At 40.6% G+C, this 20,342-nt stretch overlaps 2 protein-coding genes and 1 pseudogene across 2 annotated transcripts; all 3 read left to right on the forward strand.

Annotated features, from left to right (window-relative positions):
* Positions 1–1,389: 1,389 nt before the first annotated feature.
* Positions 1,390–2,815, forward strand: LOC116259910 (thioredoxin-like protein CDSP32, chloroplastic). The gene has a single exon (XM_031637908.2). It carries the CDS (start codon positions 1,627–1,629, stop codon positions 2,545–2,547), a length of 921 nt encoding a protein of 306 aa, XP_031493768.1. The 5' UTR covers positions 1,390–1,626; the 3' UTR covers positions 2,548–2,815.
* Positions 2,816–5,013: 2,198 nt separating this feature from the next.
* Positions 5,014–7,638, forward strand: LOC116260585 (pentatricopeptide repeat-containing protein At2g02980, chloroplastic-like). Its single transcript, XM_050079557.1, has 2 exons — positions 5,014–5,562; positions 5,656–7,638. Exons 1-2 carry the CDS (start codon positions 5,088–5,090, stop codon positions 6,711–6,713), a joined length of 1,533 nt encoding a protein of 510 aa, XP_049935514.1. The 5' UTR covers positions 5,014–5,087; the 3' UTR covers positions 6,714–7,638.
* Positions 7,639–15,457: 7,819 nt separating this feature from the next.
* LOC116260587 (probable beta-1,3-galactosyltransferase 2) lies at positions 15,458–20,000 on the forward strand (annotated as a pseudogene).
* The last annotated feature ends 342 nt before the right edge of the window (positions 20,001–20,342 follow it).

A 20,342-nucleotide genomic window follows, 5' to 3' on the forward strand; every position in this document is an offset into this window, starting at 1 on the left:
CTAATGAGAGATACTCAAACACCATTCATAGAGTTTATCAAAAGCCCTCCATACTGTTATCTCCACAAGGCTTGGTGGTCTAGGCTCATTCATCTCATGGAAACAAGCAGAAGAATGTTCTTTAATGGCACAACTGCAGCTTTCAGGTGAGCTCATAAATTTTCCGGCGACGTCAAAGCGTCGATATCCGCAGGCGCCGATTAAGATGATGCACTGTTGCAGCCTCTTGGTGCGAACCCCTTGGTAGGTGATGGGGTCGATTATAAGAACCTCTTTACCAATTTTTGCTCATGTAGTTCATGACAATCCAAAACAAGATGACAACCATTGTCGGATTCAATGTCAGATTCCTCATAGAGCTCCACCTTTCGAAGAGACGAACAACCATTGAACTCGAGTCACTGAATTAATACTGAGATTTGTTCTAAAACACCTAGTGAAAGTTTATTAATGCTGGCACGTCAAAATGGAAGCAACAGTAATTTGATCTACTCTTTTACGAACCAGGGATTCAAATTAATGTGATGTTGCTTGAAGGGATATAACGTAGTTGGTCTATCTGACAGTTGTGCAGGCGACAAGTCCTTAATTTGTTTTTCATATTGAGTGCTAATTTATTGGATTGCAATCGATGACATAGGTGACAATGACGTTGAATAGTATACCATATGACCACTTAGGTCTCGAAACAGTTCTAGACCCTAGAAAATGACTTTCGACTCTACCGCACCACTTAAATATGAACCATTTAAACAAATATGAACAAGTGAGGAATTACAATAGAATCTATATACAAATCATTCTAGTTTTCATTTTTTGTAAATGCAGCCCTACAAAGGTCATGTACGAGTTATACTATTTACTGTGCATATAAATATAATATATCAATTTTTTGGTGAAGGTACTTTAACTTAAGGTTGATTTTTAAAAGGGCAATGTAAATATAATATATCAAACAACTCATCTTTGCCTATTCAAAGTAGTTAGCTATAATGAGCACCTTCATCTTAAAATGATAGAACACCATAACTACATAAACAAAAATGCACCACCACAACATAATGAAGCAGTTTAAATTCATGGGCAAGCATCAAAAAGGAAATATACAGTGGTTATCACATAAGTAAAGATGTTACTGGACGAAAGTTGGCATAGACTTGCATTGCCTTGATAACTCATCTGAGAAAATATGTTTTGCTTTGTACAATATCTTGGGTAGCCTCTCCATATGTAAGGCAGCCGTTTATGAAGGCCCGCGGAACAATTGTTGTCGGAGCAATCAAACATGGTCCTCCTGATTTCATCTTCGATCGACAAAATATCTCCAAGAAAGCCTCTCCCGCGACTAATCACAGCCACTCAAAGCGCAAGTGGATCTTCCAGTGAGAGATCCCCCCACAAAAGACTCACAGACGCCATTTTTTCATCATCTTCCCCCCACCACCTGTCTTCTCTCCTCGTCATCCATTGGCACATAATCCATCTGCCCAAACCAAATCTCATCTCTCTTTCTCCTTTCCCCTCTTTCTGTGCGTCCATCCATCTGTCTCTCTTTCTCTCTCTCTGTGTTATGATTGTTGTTACATAGAAACTGTGGGAGAGGAAGGGAGACAAATCGGGTTCATCATGGCTGCCGCAGCATCTTCGTCCTTCCTCAAAATTGGCTCTACCATCTCCTCCCACCTTTCACAATCCCCTCAAATCAAGCCATTCTCTCTGTCTCTCTCCCCGCCTCCCGCCCTACTCTTCCTAAATCGTCGTCCTGCTACGGCGCTGAAGCAAAGCGGACATGGCAGGCGGCGGCGGGCGGCCACCGTCACCAACAGCGTCGCGCAGGAGCGGCCGGCGGTGGACATGGACGAACGGGTACAGAAGGTGCACAGCATCGTGGAGTTTGATGAGGCGCTGAAGCAGGCGAAAAGCCGGCTGGTGGTGGTGGAATACGCGGCCAGCAACAGCGACCAGAGCAAGCGCATTTACCCTTTCATGGTGGGGCTCAGCAAGGCCTGTTCCGACGTCAACTTCCTCTTGGTGATGGGCGACGAGTCGGAGGAGCTCAAGGCCCTCTGCGCCAGGGAGAAGGTGGATCGCGTCCCCCACTTCACCTTCTACAAGAACATGGAGAAGATCCACGAGGAGGATGCCATAGGCCCTGATGAGCTCGTCGGCGACGTCCTCTACTACGGCGACAACGATGCCCCCATCCACCAGCTGCACTCCCGGGAGGACGTCGAGAGCCTCATCCGGCAGCACAAGGCCGACGGCAAGCTCATCGTCCTGGACGTCGGGCTCAAGCACTGCGGCCCTTGCGTCAAGGTCTACCCCACCGTCGTCAAGCTCTCCAAGCAGATGGACAACGTCGTCTTCGCTAGGATGAACGGCGACGAGAACGAGAGCTGCATGCAGTTCCTCAAGGAGATGGAGGTCATCCAGGTGCCTACCTTCGTGTTCGTCAGAGACGGCGTGCTTCTTGGTAGGTACGTCGGCTCAGGGAAAGGCGAGCTCATTGGGGAGATTCTTAGATACCAGGGTGTTAGAGTTACTTAAAAAACTACAAGTTTAAGAGGAGGAGATACTATTCGATCTTATATCGATCAGTTAGCAAGCCGACCGAATGTTTTAATTTTCTGCAAATTCGATCTGAGATTGTGTGTCTATCTGAAATGGTAGTGGGTATTGATCCCAAGTACTAATGAAAGATACAGGGGATGTGCTGTTTTAACACTCATTGCAGAGGTCCTTTTGCTTGTCCCTGTGGCATTTACTATTGTAAGTTTAATTTATAATTAAGTGAATAATGCAAGGTTTGGCTTCTCGTCTGCTGCAAGTGAACCTAGAGGACTATGTTCTATTCCTTTGGCTCAACTAGCACTCATACATTCTGTTCTACAATTGTTACCAAGTCCTGCAAAAATATTACTACAGAGCTGCAACTGGTTGAATGAGGCCAGGGGCTCAATCTTGTGAATTTATGTCTTCTACCATAAAGGCTTTAAGTAACGAAGGGATTTCTTAGTGAGAAGATAACCCAGCTCGAGAGTTTACAGTGATTAATTAACTATGACAGGTTTAAACGGAACTTGCGGCAGTGCTGGACTTGGCAGCAGCTTCAACTGTCTGGGAAGGAGCAATTTTCAAGGAAATAGCACTTGGATTCGAGGACATGTAAAAGCGAAAAAGTCATCGCAGGAGGAAGAAGAATCATAATTAGCAAGGATCCTTAGGAGCTCTTTGGTAACATAACGATTTGCTACCGTTCGACGATGAATCTGTCCCTCAAAAAACAAAAAAAAAAGAAACAGAACAAACAAAAACAAAAACAAAACAAAACGAAGAAACGCTTGTTACCTCATGTCATAAATCTGCATTATTTTTTTGGGTAGATTCACTAGAGAATAACAGCATAATACAGTTTCAAAATGGTTCCTTAAGAGTAAGAAACTATTGTAGCATCTTAAACGGACTCAGACTTGGCTCACGTGTAATGTCTCTGCCGGAAAGAGGCTGATCAGGTGGACGGATCCTATGGCCTCTGGTTGAGATTTTTCATGTTTTGAGGTTCATAAATGATGAAATATTTTACCGTCTTGAAGCTTAACCTGTCTTACCTAGCTCTAACAGTATTGAACTTCAACGTGAAGGCTCGTTCAACTCAAAGGCCTTCATGTATCACAAGAGCTTAGAATCAAGTTTGAACTGATAACAAGCCGCCTGCTGGCCATGACCCAGCTCCTCCTTGTTGCCAACCCCTTGAGTCCTTGGTTGAACATGTCCAGCCGCTTAGCATCCACCTGTCGGGACTCGGGGGTCCAAAAGAGCAGCATGATCATATGTGATCTGCTCCTGCAAAGTTGGTCTAAATTGCATTATTTGATTTTACGATGTTCAGAACCAGGATAAGTCTGCATGTCTTTCTCTCAAATTTTCTCTAAAATGAAAAATGATTGGATATGGTTCAAGTCTAATGCACAATGATCCTAAAATTGCTGACTTGATTGATCAAAGCTGCTTAGATTTGGATTGAAGAGTCAAGTGGAAAAGGTAATGGGTGAGCAATCGACTAGTTGGTTCTTAACCGCAGAAAAATTTTAGGAATGCAGATCATAGTTTTGTAAACATTCCTGGATATTTTCAGTAGCTACAAGCAGAAGGCAGAAAGGAATCTCACTTCATGTTTTTCATCAATTTGAAATCGTTTTAGTGGTTTCAGTGGATGCATACTTAGCAAGACTGAGATATCGAAAAAATCAGGTTCTAAACCCTCTTATGGATGTAGAACAACCAACCACTTGCTCTCTTTGACCTCTGCCGGTAGGAAACAGCTCCAGTCTTCTGTGACGACTACTTGTGAACAGCACTAAGTTGTCAAGATATCAAGAGATGGAAGACATAGAGAGGTAATCTTTCAATGAGCTCGCTTTTTTCGAATGGCAGGAGAGAGACATCAAAGAACTCTGCCAAATGGAAACCTACCAGACATAGCCATTGATGGGTACCCTTCCCTTCACTCGCATGCGCCACGTTTTGATACATGAAGATATTACCAAGTGCTTGTAATATATTGTGGTGGCTTGTGCATCTACTTTTTAGGCTGACGGGTGCTTGTGAATTCAAATGCAGCTTTCTCTTGGGTGTCCATGAATACCAGGACAAATATCTAGATATTTTTTATGCTTTCATCAATTATACATTGTTGTTTTCCATCCAATGAGAACCATCTTAGATGATTTTAAACATATTATATATTGCAGTTTCCCATCAATTAAATTTCTAGCGATTGATTAAAGAAATCAAAGATTCAATGATTTTTCTTATTAGATAAAAGGTTGGAAAGAGTAAATAAGAATAACAGCTAGAAAACACAGTTCTCCAGGTTAAGCTTAGGCCATTTTTCGGTTGCTACCGTCTGCAAAGCGAACTATATTAATAATCTGAAATTTAAGTTATATATTCGAGTTATGGTCAAAAGGCAAGGACTTCAATGAAATTTTCTCCATCGAATTTCGAGGACTTTTGGAACACCGGAGGTTTTTCCCGCCCTCGCCGCGATCATCCCGGCTTTTTGGCTGATGTGATGGCGATGTGCGATGCAGCCGACGGTCCGGCGGTCGGCGTGGCCGTCGCGGCTTCTGCGCTGCTTGTCGACAGTCTCCGGTGTGCCAACTACCGCCTTCGGTTCAGGTCATCTTCTCTCCAGGCCTCCCCACCTTTTCTCTCTTCTGCAATCTTGCTCGTGCCTCGACGCCTTCAACCAAGTACTGGCGCAGGTGTTCACCTATGGCCTCTCCGGCGACCCCTTCACTCTCGCCCGTGCCCTCTCCTCCCTCTGTTCTCTCTCGCCCTCCTCCGACCTCCGCTACGCCCGCCTTCTCTTCGAACACACGGAGACACCCAATGCCTTTTCGTGGAACACCATCATCAGAGCCTACTCTGTCCATCCTCTCCACCATCAGGAATGCTTCTTTCTCTTCATCAGGATGCTTCTTAGCGGCGTTTACCCTGATAAGTACACCTTTCCTTTTGTGTTAAGGGCCTGCTCAGCTGCTGCCTTCTCTGCCCAAGGTAGATCTCTTCATGCTCTTCTCGTTAAGCATGGGTTAGAACAGGACTTGTTTGTCAAGACCTCTTTGCTGCATATGTACTCTTCTTTTGCAGCTTCGGATGAGGGTGGTTCTGAGTGGTTGTCCGCTGCCCGTCGGTTGTTCGATGAAATGCCTGAGAGAAGTACTGTAACTTGGAATGCCATGACTTCGTGCCACGTTAAATGTAAATGTGAGGTGCAAGGTTTGGTGCTGTTCAACAAGATGCTGGTTTCGAGAGTGGAGCCAAACGAGGCTACGTTGGTAAATGTACTCATGGCTTGTGCTGCCACTGGGGCGAGAAGGTATGGGAAATGCCTTCATGCTTACGTTCAGAGGAAGTATATGTGGATGGCGAACGTTGATTTGGGCACAAGCCTTATTCATATGTATATGAAATGTGGGGATATCTGTAGTGCGCTACTTGTATTTCGCAGCATGGTCGTGAAGGACGTTCCCGCTTGGACTGCTGCTATTGGAGGTCTCGCATTGCAAGGTCGTGGTAGCGAGGCCATTGCTGTGTTTGATCGCATGGTTTATTCCGACGTTAAGCCAGACGCAGTAACCTTCACCAGTCTCCTCCATGCTTGCAGCCATTCAGGCTTGGTAGGTGAAGGACTTCGCTTCTTCAATCTCATGGTTGATGTTTATGGAATCAAACCAGGAATTCAGCATTACTGTTGCATAGTTGATCTGTTGGGCAGATCCGGGCTGCTACTGGAGGCCCTAAAAGTTATAAGGTCTATGCCATATGAACCAAATGCTGCCATCTGGTACACCATTCTTAGTTCTTGTGCAATTCATGGAGATTTTGAGCTAGCAGAACGAATAGCATACCAAGTGCAAACAGGTAGAGAGGTTACGGATGGTGCATACTATGTTCTTTTGTCAAATATGTATGCTAAATTAGGGAACTGGAAGCAGGTAACAAAAATGAGAGATATGATGGTCGATAGTAAGGCTAACAAAGTTGCAGGTTACAGCATGATAGAGGTAAATGGTAGTGTTAATACTTTCTTGGTGGGGGATGATACACACGAGCTAACCCTGGAAATATATTCTCTGCTACATGGGATCTCTCAAGAGTTAAAACTAGCCGGTCATGTGTCGTTTGCGGTTGTTGTAAATCATTAATGCAGCACGTACAGATGGCTATATCAGACGTTGGTTATTGAACTAACAGTAACTCTATGAGCAACCTTTTTCGAGTGATCAACTCTAATGCTTCAGTCGCTTGGTTACAGTGAATAGCTTAAATTGAAATGCCTTAGTCAAAAACTTGACGGTTAACTTGAGTATGGAAACCATATTTTCAGTTATATGGGGTGTGCAAGTAAGAATCTGTTCGGACGATAGCATAAGAATAACTGGCTAGTACACGGTAATATAGAATGAGAGGCAGTGAGTTGCAATACGACATGAAGTCAATGGAAAGTTATTGAGAAGCATATGCCAAGAGGATGTGCACATCCTTTAAATGAGTACCTTGTTCGTTCATACTGTCCTCCTTTGAGATGACGTCTCTCTGTTTCAAGCCCCTTAGGCAATTCCAGTTCTAAATCAGAGACCACGTCCATTGGTGAAACATTAGTAGATTCAGTGCCCATGTCACATATAATTAGTACGGCAAGCTGTAATTCAGCTATGTATCACGGGTTATACTGTTCATGGAGATGATGGCAGCTTTCAGGAGATGTGGTGAATTGTAATTTTCCCTTTTTTTCATTCACAAGCATCTTACACCCATAATTATTGTTGGTGATCCTACTCGTGCGCAAACTGGAAGCCCTCATCCTTTTTTGAATTCAGAAGATCTTCGGCATTCGTCGTGCGAGGACTGCAAAATGAGAAATGGATATGATGTACCACAAAGGTGTTTATCCTCTGTGATATCATGTGTTTTCAGTCCGGCAACCACAATATCTTTTTGTAGCTGATGGCTTTTCGGGATGATGTAAACTCGTTAGAAGTGAAGAACACGGAAACTAAATGGCTTGTACAAATAAGAAATAGAGCAAATTTGGATTAGAAAAAGTTCAGGTTTCTTCTTGTCGGTAATTTTCTGCATCGAATTGATTGAAATGGTAACTTTATGTCTTAAATGTGGCTGAGAGAGCTGAATGATGCTTTGCTTTGAATGGGCAACAAAGTTCAAAAACACTCTTAGAACTTAGAAGGTAATAACAAGAGGCCCAGCTCTTTTCTTCTTTTGATTGGCAACCTGAGTTGGAGCAGTTTTATCTGATTCATCGAAGACACATTCCCTAGTATCCTATTGTTGGTCTTCTTAAACTTAAAGCCTAAAGGTATCCATCCACCTAGTCCGACGGCTAGGAGCAAGGCCACTTTATGGAACTGCCTCCTGAAAGCTGAACTCCCAGTTGATTTCGGATCAATGCTCAGTGATAAGGTTAGCACAACAATGCATAAGGTTATTTGTTTTGTTGGACAAGTAAACTGGGGATAGATAGGTGCTAACAGACCATGCCAATAAAGGTGCACCTGGGGCGTTGAACACTTGACCTTCTTCAATTTGAAGCCGTAAGTGGAACCCCCTATTCAAGTGTATAGAACAGCTTTTTTATCCATCTATAGAGCTAGATTTTCAAAAACGAAATAATTCCCCAAAAGGCTATATATTCTGATATGCTGCCTAGATTGTCAACTAATGGAGTAAATTATTACTTGAAAGACGAATGACATCCCACCTTCAAGCTTGGTTGACATTTCACCCAACACAAGGGCTTCTGTAAAGAAAACAGGAAACATTTCACAGATCTAGTGTTTGTACAAAGTAGTAAAGGACTGATGTGGAAATCATCAAGGGGCCTAACGGAAAATACCCAAAGAGGTAATCATCTTTAACATGAAATAAGAAAAAGAGAAATCACATCAGACCATGATATCCTAGTGCCACATGCTCTTTTCTGCTTCAACCTAGGGTTCAAATCTTAGATCAAACAGTAAGGGACAAAAAGTACAGGTGATGGAGATTTTTAAGGTACAATGGTATAGATCATGAGTACCAATTAGATGGAAAGCGTCGGGTTTTCTCCTTTCTTCTTTTTCCTTTTTTTTTTTTCTTTTCTGTCTGTTTATGCTTGCTTAGAGTAGGCCTGTCTGTACTGACAACAGGAAGGAAAACGCCGTGGCAGTAGAACCACGGGAGATGACCTTCTCGCCTAATAGAGACATGTTCCGTTTCAACTTACTGCAGTGTCACATAAACGAGAAATTCATACCCTGATGCCCAAATGTGTCTCTTCTGTCTTGATATGGTCCACATGCTAGATATGTTGATATCACGTCCGTGAAGCAGCCACCTAATAGCAAACAAGAGTTCCATCTATCTGGCTGGCAACAGGGTTGGAGTACTTACCTGCAACTTGAAGAAAGTGAACTATCTGGGCTGCATCTCTTGGCTTAAATCTGGCTAGATCTTGTTCAACCCAAGCTTGTCAATTGAGAAAAAGGAAATTACTGTCATATTGTTACCAAGCTCTACTTGTAATAAAACTTAAGCATTTGAGAACGTTACCAAGTCAACAAGATGTCATCAGTTTAAATCCCACAGACTTTGCTTTCTCCGAACTTGAAGTCAGGTGTAAGATCTAATAGGGATGTCAACATCTCTAATTACTTGAATTAATAAGACAGTTGAACAATCAAACTCAAATTCATATATGGTCATATATCTGAATTTAATGGTTATCCAGTCCCAGTTGATGCCAAAATCCAACTAGCAGTAAAAGTTTGAATTCAATCTTCCAATTGCACAACCTATAGAGTAGATTCCATTTTGTTAATCTAAAACCAGAAATCAGCAAGGCGGTTCGTATTCAAGGGGTACGAGGTTCGAATCTTTTAATCGTTGTCATGCTTCGATGTGTTATTTCTTTGCGCTGCAGACAGTAACAAGTGCTATACCCAAGTTGAAGGACGTACTATAGGTCCACCCAGGCTTCTACACAAGTTAAAATCCGAAAAGCATTATGACCTTGGGGGTTTAACACTGAAGGTGATTTCTCCTAAGTAAACAACAATTAAAAAAAAAAACAGAAATCTATCAAGAAAATCAGGTAATAGCTGCATCCTATCAGATTCCAACACATTTCACATCCCTATCCATCTGGTAGACGAAGCCTCGAGCTTTTCCCTTTGCCAGCAAATGGGTCTCATCTGATTTGAGAGTTTTATCATTTCTGATTGTGCTGTGATTCCACCCGGATTTCAGTGTATTTAGCTGTCTTAGATCCAGAGCATTTTCACCCCGAATATGGTTGGTGGTGGGGTAGTCACGGTGCCTTTAAGTAGTTAAAGAAAAGGAATAATACCTTTGCTAAAGACCTTGATCTTCAAGAATCTAGCCACGCAAGTTTTGCTCTTTCAAAGAACTCTTTCTTTTGGCCAACCATTTACAAAAGCTACTCAACTTCCTTTCGTGCGTGCGAGTGCGTGCCTCTGTCTGCGTATACGCAAGATGAGTAGGTATGTGGAGGTCATGTCAATGGCAGTTTTAAGTCAAGAGATCATTGAAATTTTCGACCTCCATTATCCTTCAAAGTAGACGTCTTAGCTCCAAATATTTGAGCTCTGAAATTTGCACCATTTTCAGTATAAGCAATAGAAATATCATGTCTCTTTGCATATGTATATGAACTTGGAAATACTGTCATAGGGCTGCACATGAGTCGAGTCGAGCCCGATCTAGAGCAGCTCGACTCGGCTCAAAAAACTCGAGTGGAGCTCCTTATAGCAAGTTTGAGCTCGAACTCGACTCATTTAACCCATTTCACTCATTTATGCGTTAACTTGTTTAGCGTTAACTCTTGTAAGCATTAACCCGTATAAGCGTTAACTCATGTAACTTGTGAAAACTTGTTTTTACTTTAAAAGTTAAAACCAGTGATTCGGTGAACCAGTTTTGACAATATTATATAGAATTCCAGTTTGCGAGTCGAGTAGAGTATAAACGAGTCAAGTTCTTAAAACTCGTCGTTTCTAGTATCTTTGTAAGTTCGAACTCAACTCATTTATAAATGAGTCGAGAGTCAAGCTTGAGTTGGCTCAATTCATTGTGAAGCTCTAGAAATACAGCCACATAATTCAATATATTTGAGAAGTAACAAGCATCTCACGGAAGACCTGGACAACACCCAACACATCCAGCTGCGAAGTGGGACATCAATCAGAGAACCCACTTTGCTTTTATGTCCCTATCGGATGATAGACCACCACTAAGCTGTTACCGGGTCCAGATCCAGATCAGCCAACGCCTTCTTAAATGTTTGAAAATTCTGAAAAGTAGCTAGTGGGGAATATTACTTGTATCGGGCTCAGTTTCATCCTTACCTCTCATTAATTTCTCTTTGGATCTGATGTTATGGATATCCGATCTTTGACAGAGTCCTCTATGTAGAACCTTTATTATTGCCTTGAAGACTCCGCAAGTTGAAGACCACGTACATAAAGTCTGGGGTCACATGCCCATCTTGGTGGGCCAAAACTTGACCTACCATTTATGGTTTACTACTCAAAGGGGTGACCAAGTGCACCTTTTTTAATTGATTTTTATGAGAAAAAAGATAAACCAATTCAGTATATGTATATATATATATTGACGATTCAAGCTTGTTGGATGGATGTCAGATGATTAAAATTAAAAAATTGATCATTAAAAAAATGGTTAGTATGTGATTGCTATAGAGACTAAGTCTCTAAATATTAAGTTGTGTATCTAATGTTATAAGAAGTCTTGAGAGACTTGTTAAAAAGATTGTTTAAGTAATTGATTGTCTTGGTTTCTAACCTTTTTGATATTAAAACCGAAGCTATCGAGAATAAGTTGAAATCTGATATCGAGAATAAGTTGAAATCTGACAGTGGGTCAGGAGATTATATAGAGAGATAGATGCATCTGCAGTAGTTTGTAATATTGGTGGCACATAATAGTCTGACACATGCATCATCTGTGTCCTCTTCACTTTGGTTGGTGTAACTTGTTCATCTTGATGGTAGACCGAGTAAGTTACATCCTGCAACCAATTATGCATCCCAACCATCTGCTTTTACTTGTTATTTCTGTGGAAAAAGCTTGGTCGCGTCACTGTCTCTTTTAAAGGCATTTATGAACTTCCTGTGATATATGCCACTGGAACTCTTCTTTACCCAAAAGAAGAATTTAAGAAGAAGGGAAAAGAAAAAGAAGGTGGGCTTCCTATTCATCAAATTATTTATGCTGGTGGAGCAATAAAGAAGCAACCCATTTCAATGCATTTTTATCTAAAGCGATCCTCTTCTTTTTCCTCTCTCTCTTACTGCTCAGGCAAATCTCCCCAAGAACCAGATTGAGATTATGTATATATAAAGCCATATTCTTAAGATTTTAACATAGTAAACGAGAAAGACCAACTTTAGATAACTGTTTCTACATACAAGTTGTAATAATTCTACTTGTATTCTCTCAGAAAATTGTTAAGCAATGCCATCCATAAAAAAGATATTGCAAAACAACATAAACTTATATATATATATATAATAGTTCCATAAAGTTAAATGGTGTAAGCTAAGAAGCCAATTTTTACAAGATTTGCGACATTTGATACTTACGGTTCGCAAAAAGTGTGTAACGAAACAGATGGCGGGGAAAAGGAGAAGCTGAACACAGAGTGGATGTCAAGTTTCAATAGTTGGTTCTATCTTTAGTTACGTCCGCCATTATTTTGGAGAGAGAGGAGAGAGAGAGAGAGTCCCTTCGTCGTTGGTTTCTAAAAATTGATGGAGTTAGTTAAAGGATGTTATCAAAATGTCCGCACATTTATTGTGGAGATCTTACCGATGTACAGCTTTTCCCATAATCAATGAACCAAATAACCGTATGACTCGTTCAAAGTCATAAAGAAAATGTAAAAATGAGTGTCCTACAATTACTCATTTTCAAAAAAAAAAAATCGTAAGAATTATTAACAATAATGTCTTTGGCCTTGGCGGAGTCACAAATTTTCATAAGAGTGAGTTTTTAAATTTTGATACGAGTTGAAATATTATTTTTAAAATTTTTATATAAAATAAAATAAATATTTTTAAAATTTACATGTAAATTTTTAAAAAAAATTTGAAGTGAAGCTAAGGCCCATGCAGACCGACTAAATCCATCCACCCTAAGGAACATCAACTTGTGGCCTCCATAAAGAAAAAAGGTCTTTAAAATTTTCAAAAGACCACAAGACCAATTTAAAAGTATAGAAAGAGCCTAAATTTTAAAAGAAATTTGACTTGGTCATTCTTAAAAATATATTTAGCAAATTAATTGTATTTATAGATTAAAAGAAAAAACTTGTTTCCAAAAGGCTAAGTATTTTTTTTCTTTTAGGATTTTCGCTGGCTTGATGGCTGACTTGACTTCCAAGAAGAAACTGGCCGAATTTTTTTCTATTATACGAAAATTTGTTAACCATCGAAAAATAATATCAAAATGACAGCACCGTCAATTGGTTATTGCCGAATTTCTAAGTCCTATTCCGATTTTTAATTTTCTAAGTTTGGAGACATTTGTTGCTTCCTGCAATTAACCGCATTCAAGGCTATCAAATAAACGGATAATAAATCCTATCATTTGAGCGCATGTGCGTAGGAAAACTATAGTTTTAAAATTTTAACAAGAGCGGAAATAATTTTTTAAAATTTTTTTTATTTATATTAATTTTTTTTTATTTACATATAACTTTTTCAGTTGAAAGTGTCTAACTCGCCTACTTACTTTCACCATGTGGCGTTTTCACCTTCCACTGGACGAGGACAAGCGGCGAAGTCCGGAACTATTGGCCACTCGGAGACTGACAAGAATCAGGTACTCTTGTTTGGCGCCTTCTCTTAGGTGGGACCCGCTGAAATCAAACACTATTTTCTTTTTCTTTTTTTTTTATTTACTTTAATTTCATTATATATATATATATATATATATGTGGAAATAAAAAGGAAAATAATAGATGTTGCATAAACACATGCATCTCTTGACAGCCCAGTTTTTATGTTTATTTTTTTGCATGATAAGTTGATAACATGCATAAATATGGTCTTCTAATCCAAAAGCGAAGAAGAAAACATGAAATATGCTTTTTTACCTTCATGAGTTCAAAACATTATTTATAGGTAACCTTGCGAATGTCCGAATTTGATAGACAATCCGGAAGCCACACTTAACAAAAGTAACCGTGTGATTGTTAGATTGGGTTTCAAAAAAGTTAACATTAAAAAGAAATCATATTTTTGTGACGTGTAGTTAGATCATTTAATGATCAACTATACTAGTTCTTCAGCTTAAAAAATTTATCTTGTATACCTGGAAAAGTACTATTATGTGTTGATCTCGGTAAATTTAAACATGAAAAATCAGATCTGCATGATTGATTTTTTAATTTTACAAAAAGATAAATTATGGCTATTCATTTCTCATATAAATATATATATATATATACATATATTCAACACTTAGAAAAGAAAGCTTCCAGAGGAAAAATTACTCTAAAAATTGGAGATATGACGAAGTGTGTCGGGAATGAACATTAAGGCGCCGATCGGTAGCAGCGCTGCGGCAGCCCTTCTCTTTGCTCGAAGCACAGCGAGTGAGCCATACGCAATCAAGTGATCTCTACCAGCGGCGTCGTGCAACCATTGATCTGTCTATCTTTAGCTCACTAATCATGGATTGGACGATGATATAGAGATTTGGTACTTCTTCTTTTGCTTTTTTTATGGCCTTCTTCTCTCTGTGGGACGTCATCCACCTTATAAAATGAAGAAGGATCTGTCACTGTACTAACTACTCACTTCGATCCGCCAAACAGCCCATGTGATGGGAGAGAGAGAGAGCCGTAATTCCTTCCTCCATCTGATCAGAGAGAGAGAAAGAGAGATCTGGATTCATCCATTTTTTTATCTGATGCGAAAGAGATGGAAGTTAAAAGAGAGAACTGCAGTTTTTTTCTCCCTTTCTCCCCTTTTTTGATGGATGATGGTTGCCCGCTCCCATGGGTAACTGGAAGCTAAGTATGGGAGTTGATTTACTGTCGCCTTCGAAGTAGTTCCGCCATTAGGACACATTCCACGTGAAACTCTGCGCTCCCCACACCACCGTTTTTTCTCCCCCTTTAATCTCCTCTCCTCCCCTTTCGCTTTTTCTTTAGCTACCAAGCCTTTTTCACAAGCATCAACTGAACCTCTTTCGATTCTCGTTGGTGTGTTCGGCAATCTCTATCTGATTCTCTCTCTCTCTCTCTCTCTCTCTCTGTTGGCCTCTCCTTTTCTCCCATCTGAAGTAAGATGGTAGGAGTCTTGAGAGGGAGAGAGGGAGACAGCAAAAGCATGTGCCTTTCCATCTCCGTTGTTAACAACTGCAACCACCAACGTCCCCCATTTTGTCGTATGCTTCAAGTCCGGAAGTGCAGCTTCCTTCCGTGAGCAGAGAAGGCCATCTCTCTCCCTTCTTCCACTCCCTGAACCCTTCTGACACCCCACAACACCCCACCTCTCTTTTGGCCCCTCTCCCTGCCTCCCTCATATGGCTGGCTTTCTTCCCTTTTCCCCACTCCCCACCACGCCTCTTACTTGATCCTGTCTCCGCACCTGTGGTGAGGAAAAGATAATTCTCTGTCGGTGCCTCTGCATCTGTGCCCATCTCGGTCCGTCTATGCTTAAGACAACCTCTGATTGGTGTTTTCACCTCGACTCAGAGAGACAGAGAGAGAGAGAGAGAGAGAGAGAGAGAGAGGACCAAATTGGGGTTGTTGTTGTCTGAAGAAAACGTGCCGGATTGCTGCTCTTTTATTGCGCAGAACGAGAGGTTGGGAGGGAGAGAGATGTTGGTGAAAAGCAGAGGAATGGAGGCATCTGGAAGGAATTTGTCGAGGAGGCTCACTGTGCTTCTTTGTCTTGGGAGCTTCTGTATTGGACTGCTCTTCACTAACAGGTGTGCCTGAATTTCCTTTCATCTTTGTTATTCTGTTTATTCTTTTCCACATTTCCACCTGTAGTTGGTCAAATTGGAGTTCCTTTCTTCTAATCGTAGCTGATCAATTGGCAATCAATCCTTGGCCTTCGATGACTAAAAACCCGTAGTTGGTAACTTTTGGTGTCTTCCGTGAAAAGGAAAATGAAGAAGGAATGGCATGTAGAGGATCTGATTGCCAATTTCACGGCGCGGGAATGTCTGGTTGTTACTGGAGACGGGGCTTTTTGACTTCTGATCCAATTCTTCTGTTGTCAGTCTGTCATGGAAAACTGCCATTAAAAGCAGTCCAATGCCTTTTTGCTATTTCTAGTCGTTTAGCCCAATAAGGTGCCTATCCATTTTTTTCTCTTACTTCGAATTGTTAATTACGTTGAACTCATCTTCTTCCTTGTAGAGCCTTTATCGACTTAGGAGTCATCCAACATCTGGAAAGATGATGAACAGCACCATTTTATCCGAGATGATCCCAAAGAGCCAAATTCTCACCTTACTGCCAGCCTTGAGAAGCCCAACCTCTCTCTTGGAAGGAAAGTCTAAAAACAATTGTCGCCGAGCAAATATCTCGTTATTATTCTCCCTTTGTAGGTCTTACTGTCGAAATTTGGTCTTAGAGAAGTCACTGCAGGTAAAAATGGTCCTGAGTAGGGATATTCTCCGTGGGAAGTCAGCTCTACCGGAGGATTAGTTTTTAGAAGTCACCTGTACCAGAGGGTAAATATTTGTTCCCTGTGCGTGCTTTTACTGGATAAATGACAAGGACTATCTGGCCACGACTTTTCTAGTTTTATCAAGTTGTTCTCTCTTTAGGCGATTGACATTCAAAATGCAGCAGATCTTGTGTAATTGCAGAAACTTGGTTGGCTCTTCTGCCCTAGATAGTTCAGCGAAGCCTCTAAATGGCAACATTTTCCTGATTTGTAATTGTAGTTATTAAGGCACAGGAACTCTGTACTTCTCGTGTTGCTTTCAGGCCTTTGAAGCTGTTCTGCGACCTCTTCAAGGACTAAGCGTGACTTCTTTTACGACCCAAATCTCTATCAGTGCTCTAATATTTGATCACTAAAATCCACAGGGTTATTAAATTGCTGAGTACTAAAACTGCCATCATATATTACACTACCTTTAAATTTGGACGGAATTTTTCGTTTGCGCTGCTGGTGGTGGGGGCTGCTTTGCTGCAGCACTACTCTTCTGATCGAAGTGCTTTGTGTTTTGTAATTGTTTTACAAAATTGATCTCTGGATCCCCAAATGGTGCAAGATTCAATAAGATCCCGAACTGGTTATGTTAAATGAAGTGGTTGGTGTTTGTTTTGGCACCACTAAGAGAGTCTCGTCTTCTTTAGCTCACTCTCACTGTCATGTGGAGTCTGAATAATGTTTCAGGGGAATCATTTCTGAAGAATTATTTCTTTTGATGAATAAAATGCAGATTCGGAAATGTAACCCATTCCCAAGATGAAGCTGTCGGTGGAGAAACGGACGAAATGTTAAAATTTATCTCTGAAGGATGCAATATAAAATCTGTAAGTTTATCTCCATCGCTCCATACCTTTTGACGGGCTCTGTTTCTCATTTACCATATTTTGTTTTGTTCAGCAGAATCTCTCTCTCTCTTGAATATTTTAGCGTTTACAGTTTGGCACTAGAGTTAAGGCACAAAAGGCCGGGTTAAATGACAATTTTTCAAATTTGAGTATGCGTGTACTATCCTGCTAAAACTTTTGCACTTTTCTGTATGATTTCCATTTTTCCGTTCTATGGTCACGGAGTAATCTTTGCACAACACATCATAGATCGTCGCCTGTAAACTTTCTGTATCCCTTCTGAAACTTTCCTTTGCCCTTTAATTTCATAGATCGACGCCTACATCATCTGATGCGAACATATTACCAAATTTCTCTGATGGTTTTAGAAATGTACGGCGTAAACTTTTATTTTAACTCCTGCGGCTACCAACATCCTAATTTCTTTATCTAACTTTAATGATTTAGAAAGCCAGTTTCAGGTTTCAAACCAAGCCAAATGCATTTTTTATTCAGCTTTGTAAAATCCCAAAATTTGAAAAATAGCTACTTTTACATGCCATATATCATTTGTAGAAATAAACATGTGTGTGTGTGTCTGTGAGAGAGAGAGAGAGAGATCTATTTATGACTGGACATGAAGTTGCAACTTGCACCCACACAGTCTTGTTCTTTTTGTTAACCTAAATCATCGCCATTCAGAATCGAGTCAACAACGAACCTGTGCACGTCATCGGAGAGGTGCCACGCAACCAGTATACAGTGGAGTAAGCTGATCTCACTTGCATCTTATTTGTCTTTTTATACTTGGTGGAATTCATTCTTCATTCACTGGAAGCTGTCAAATCTTATTCCCTTCCAAAGCATCTTAAATTCTACACGATGCTGATCTAATACAACCAGGACGCTCGATAAAAAATCTCAAATCTTGAAGTGGAGCTTGCAGCAGCAAGAGCTGCTCATGAATCCATGCTCAGTGATTCCCCTGCATCACGAGCCCCAGTCTCTGAAACCACTTCAGTTAAACGGCAAGTGTTTATGGTTGTTGGCATCAACACTGCTTTTAGTAGTAGAAAGCGAAGAGACTCTGTGCGCGCAACATGGATGCCAAAAGGTGCGGTGGTTTTCTTTGCTTTTGTTCTTCTGAAATAATTGTATAAACAACAGAATGATGACCAATTAACTTACAATACTAAAAACCCGTGAACAGGTGAGAAAAGAAGACGGTTGGAGCAGGAGAAGGGAATTATAATCCGCTTTGTTATTGGGCACAGGTATCCATTTACAGCTCATTGCTATGCATCTAACTTTATGAAAAAAGACTTCCATCATTACTTCAAAAAGTCTAACCCCTTTCAGTATTCTTTCCTTTTACATTTTGAATTTAGAAATTCAACTCCACGTGTTTTTATCCAAATTCTCCTAACCAACATTCTATTTCACCTCAGTGCTACTCCAGGCGGTATTCTAGACAGAGCAATTGAAGCAGAGAATAGGAGGCATGGAGATTTTATGAGGCTGGTGTGGATCAACTATCGTTTTCGTTCCAATATTTTTGAGAATTCGAAAATTCTTTGCCTCAATTGAATTTTATGGTTCATGCCAAAACAGGACCATGTTGAAGGTTATCTCGAGTTATCAGCTAAAACAAAGATATATTTTGCTACTGCCGTTGCCATGTGGGACGCAGACTTCTACATTAAAGTGGATGATGATGTGCATGTAAACATAGGTAAAAAAGTCAATGACATTTTCTTCCTCGTAGATCTCAAGCCTATATTGTCTCTGACAAAGCCATGGGGATTGCAGGAGCTCTTGGTGCAACCCTTGCAAAGCACCAGAAAAAGAAGAGAGTATACATAGGTTGCATGAAGTCCGGTCCAGTCCTTGCACAAAAGTAAGGAGCACAAAGGAACATTCCTTCAAATATGAAAGTGTTTTGCTGGTTTACCTGAGATAATGGACTTTTCTTATGAACTCTACAGGGGAGTGAGGTACCATGAACCAGAATACTGGAAATTTGGTGAGGAAGGAAACCGGTACTTCCGTCATGCAACAGGTCAACTGTATGCCATCTCAAAAGATTTGGCGTCCTACATTTTGCAGAATCAGTAAGGGCATTCTAAATTGCTTTCTCTTCCGCAAATTGTTTATGAAGAACCTTGAACGACCTGATACACAATCTGTATTATCAGGAAAGTGCTGCACAAGTATGCAAACGAGGATGTCTCCATTGGAGCTTGGTTCATTGGTCTGGATGTTGAGCATATAGATGACAGAACTCTGTGCTGTGGTACACCACCAGGTACAAGAGCATGTGATAACTATATCAGAATATACAAAGTACGTTCATAATCTATATACTTGTAAGAACACATTTATAATCTCATCTTTTTGCAGATTGTGAATGGAAGGCACGCTCAGGGCACGCGTGTGCTGCATCGTTTGATTGGAGTTGCAGTGGCATCTGCAGGTCTGCTGAAAGAATTTTTGAAATACATCGACGTTGTAAAGAAGATGATAAAGCACTTTGGGGCACTGCCTGAACCAGGTAGACTGATGATAAAAAATTTACCGTGACATATCACACAAGGCCGCCGGAATCTGAACAGACTCGGACTGAGCTGAGCCTTGAAAGCATTACCGAATCACCAGATTCATTATGCAGGATACGACTGGGATACCTTTTTCTTTTCTCAGAAGCAAATCCTCTCAGAAAATGTTCGGTTTCATTCTTTCAAATAATTCGGGCATGATGCTGAGCCCTCTTCATGTGATATGAAAGTTGCCCACAATAATGATCGAGAAGCTGTGTAATTTTTGCATCCGTGTAACTATGATGGTTCTTGCTCCCTTCCAAGATATGCAATTAATGTTCAAGTTTGTACATTAATGTGTAGCCAAGGAAAGCATATCATATACCGTAAGCTATATCTACACGCTATTATCTTGCTGAGAGTGGGTAAGTGCTTCTTTCTGGTGATAATGGAAATATGTCAGACTCCATAATGGTATTATTTATATTTTGAATTAAATGGACCATGAAGACTACCTCTGGAAGGCCGAAATTTAGAGCAGTTTCCCGAGAAAATTGCAAAAACGTTCAACCATATGCAACTTTTTTCCCCCTAAAAAGGTAGAAATAATATGACTTCCTGATTCCAAAGTGAGATTCACAGCAAGTTAGCTTCTTCTGAAGCTTCAAGATGCCTTCAGCTTCTACCTTGTT

This window comes from Nymphaea colorata, chromosome 9, assembly GCF_008831285.2.
Source record: "Nymphaea colorata isolate Beijing-Zhang1983 chromosome 9, ASM883128v2, whole genome shotgun sequence".
Lineage (NCBI taxonomy): Eukaryota > Viridiplantae > Streptophyta > Magnoliopsida > Nymphaeales > Nymphaeaceae > Nymphaea > Nymphaea colorata.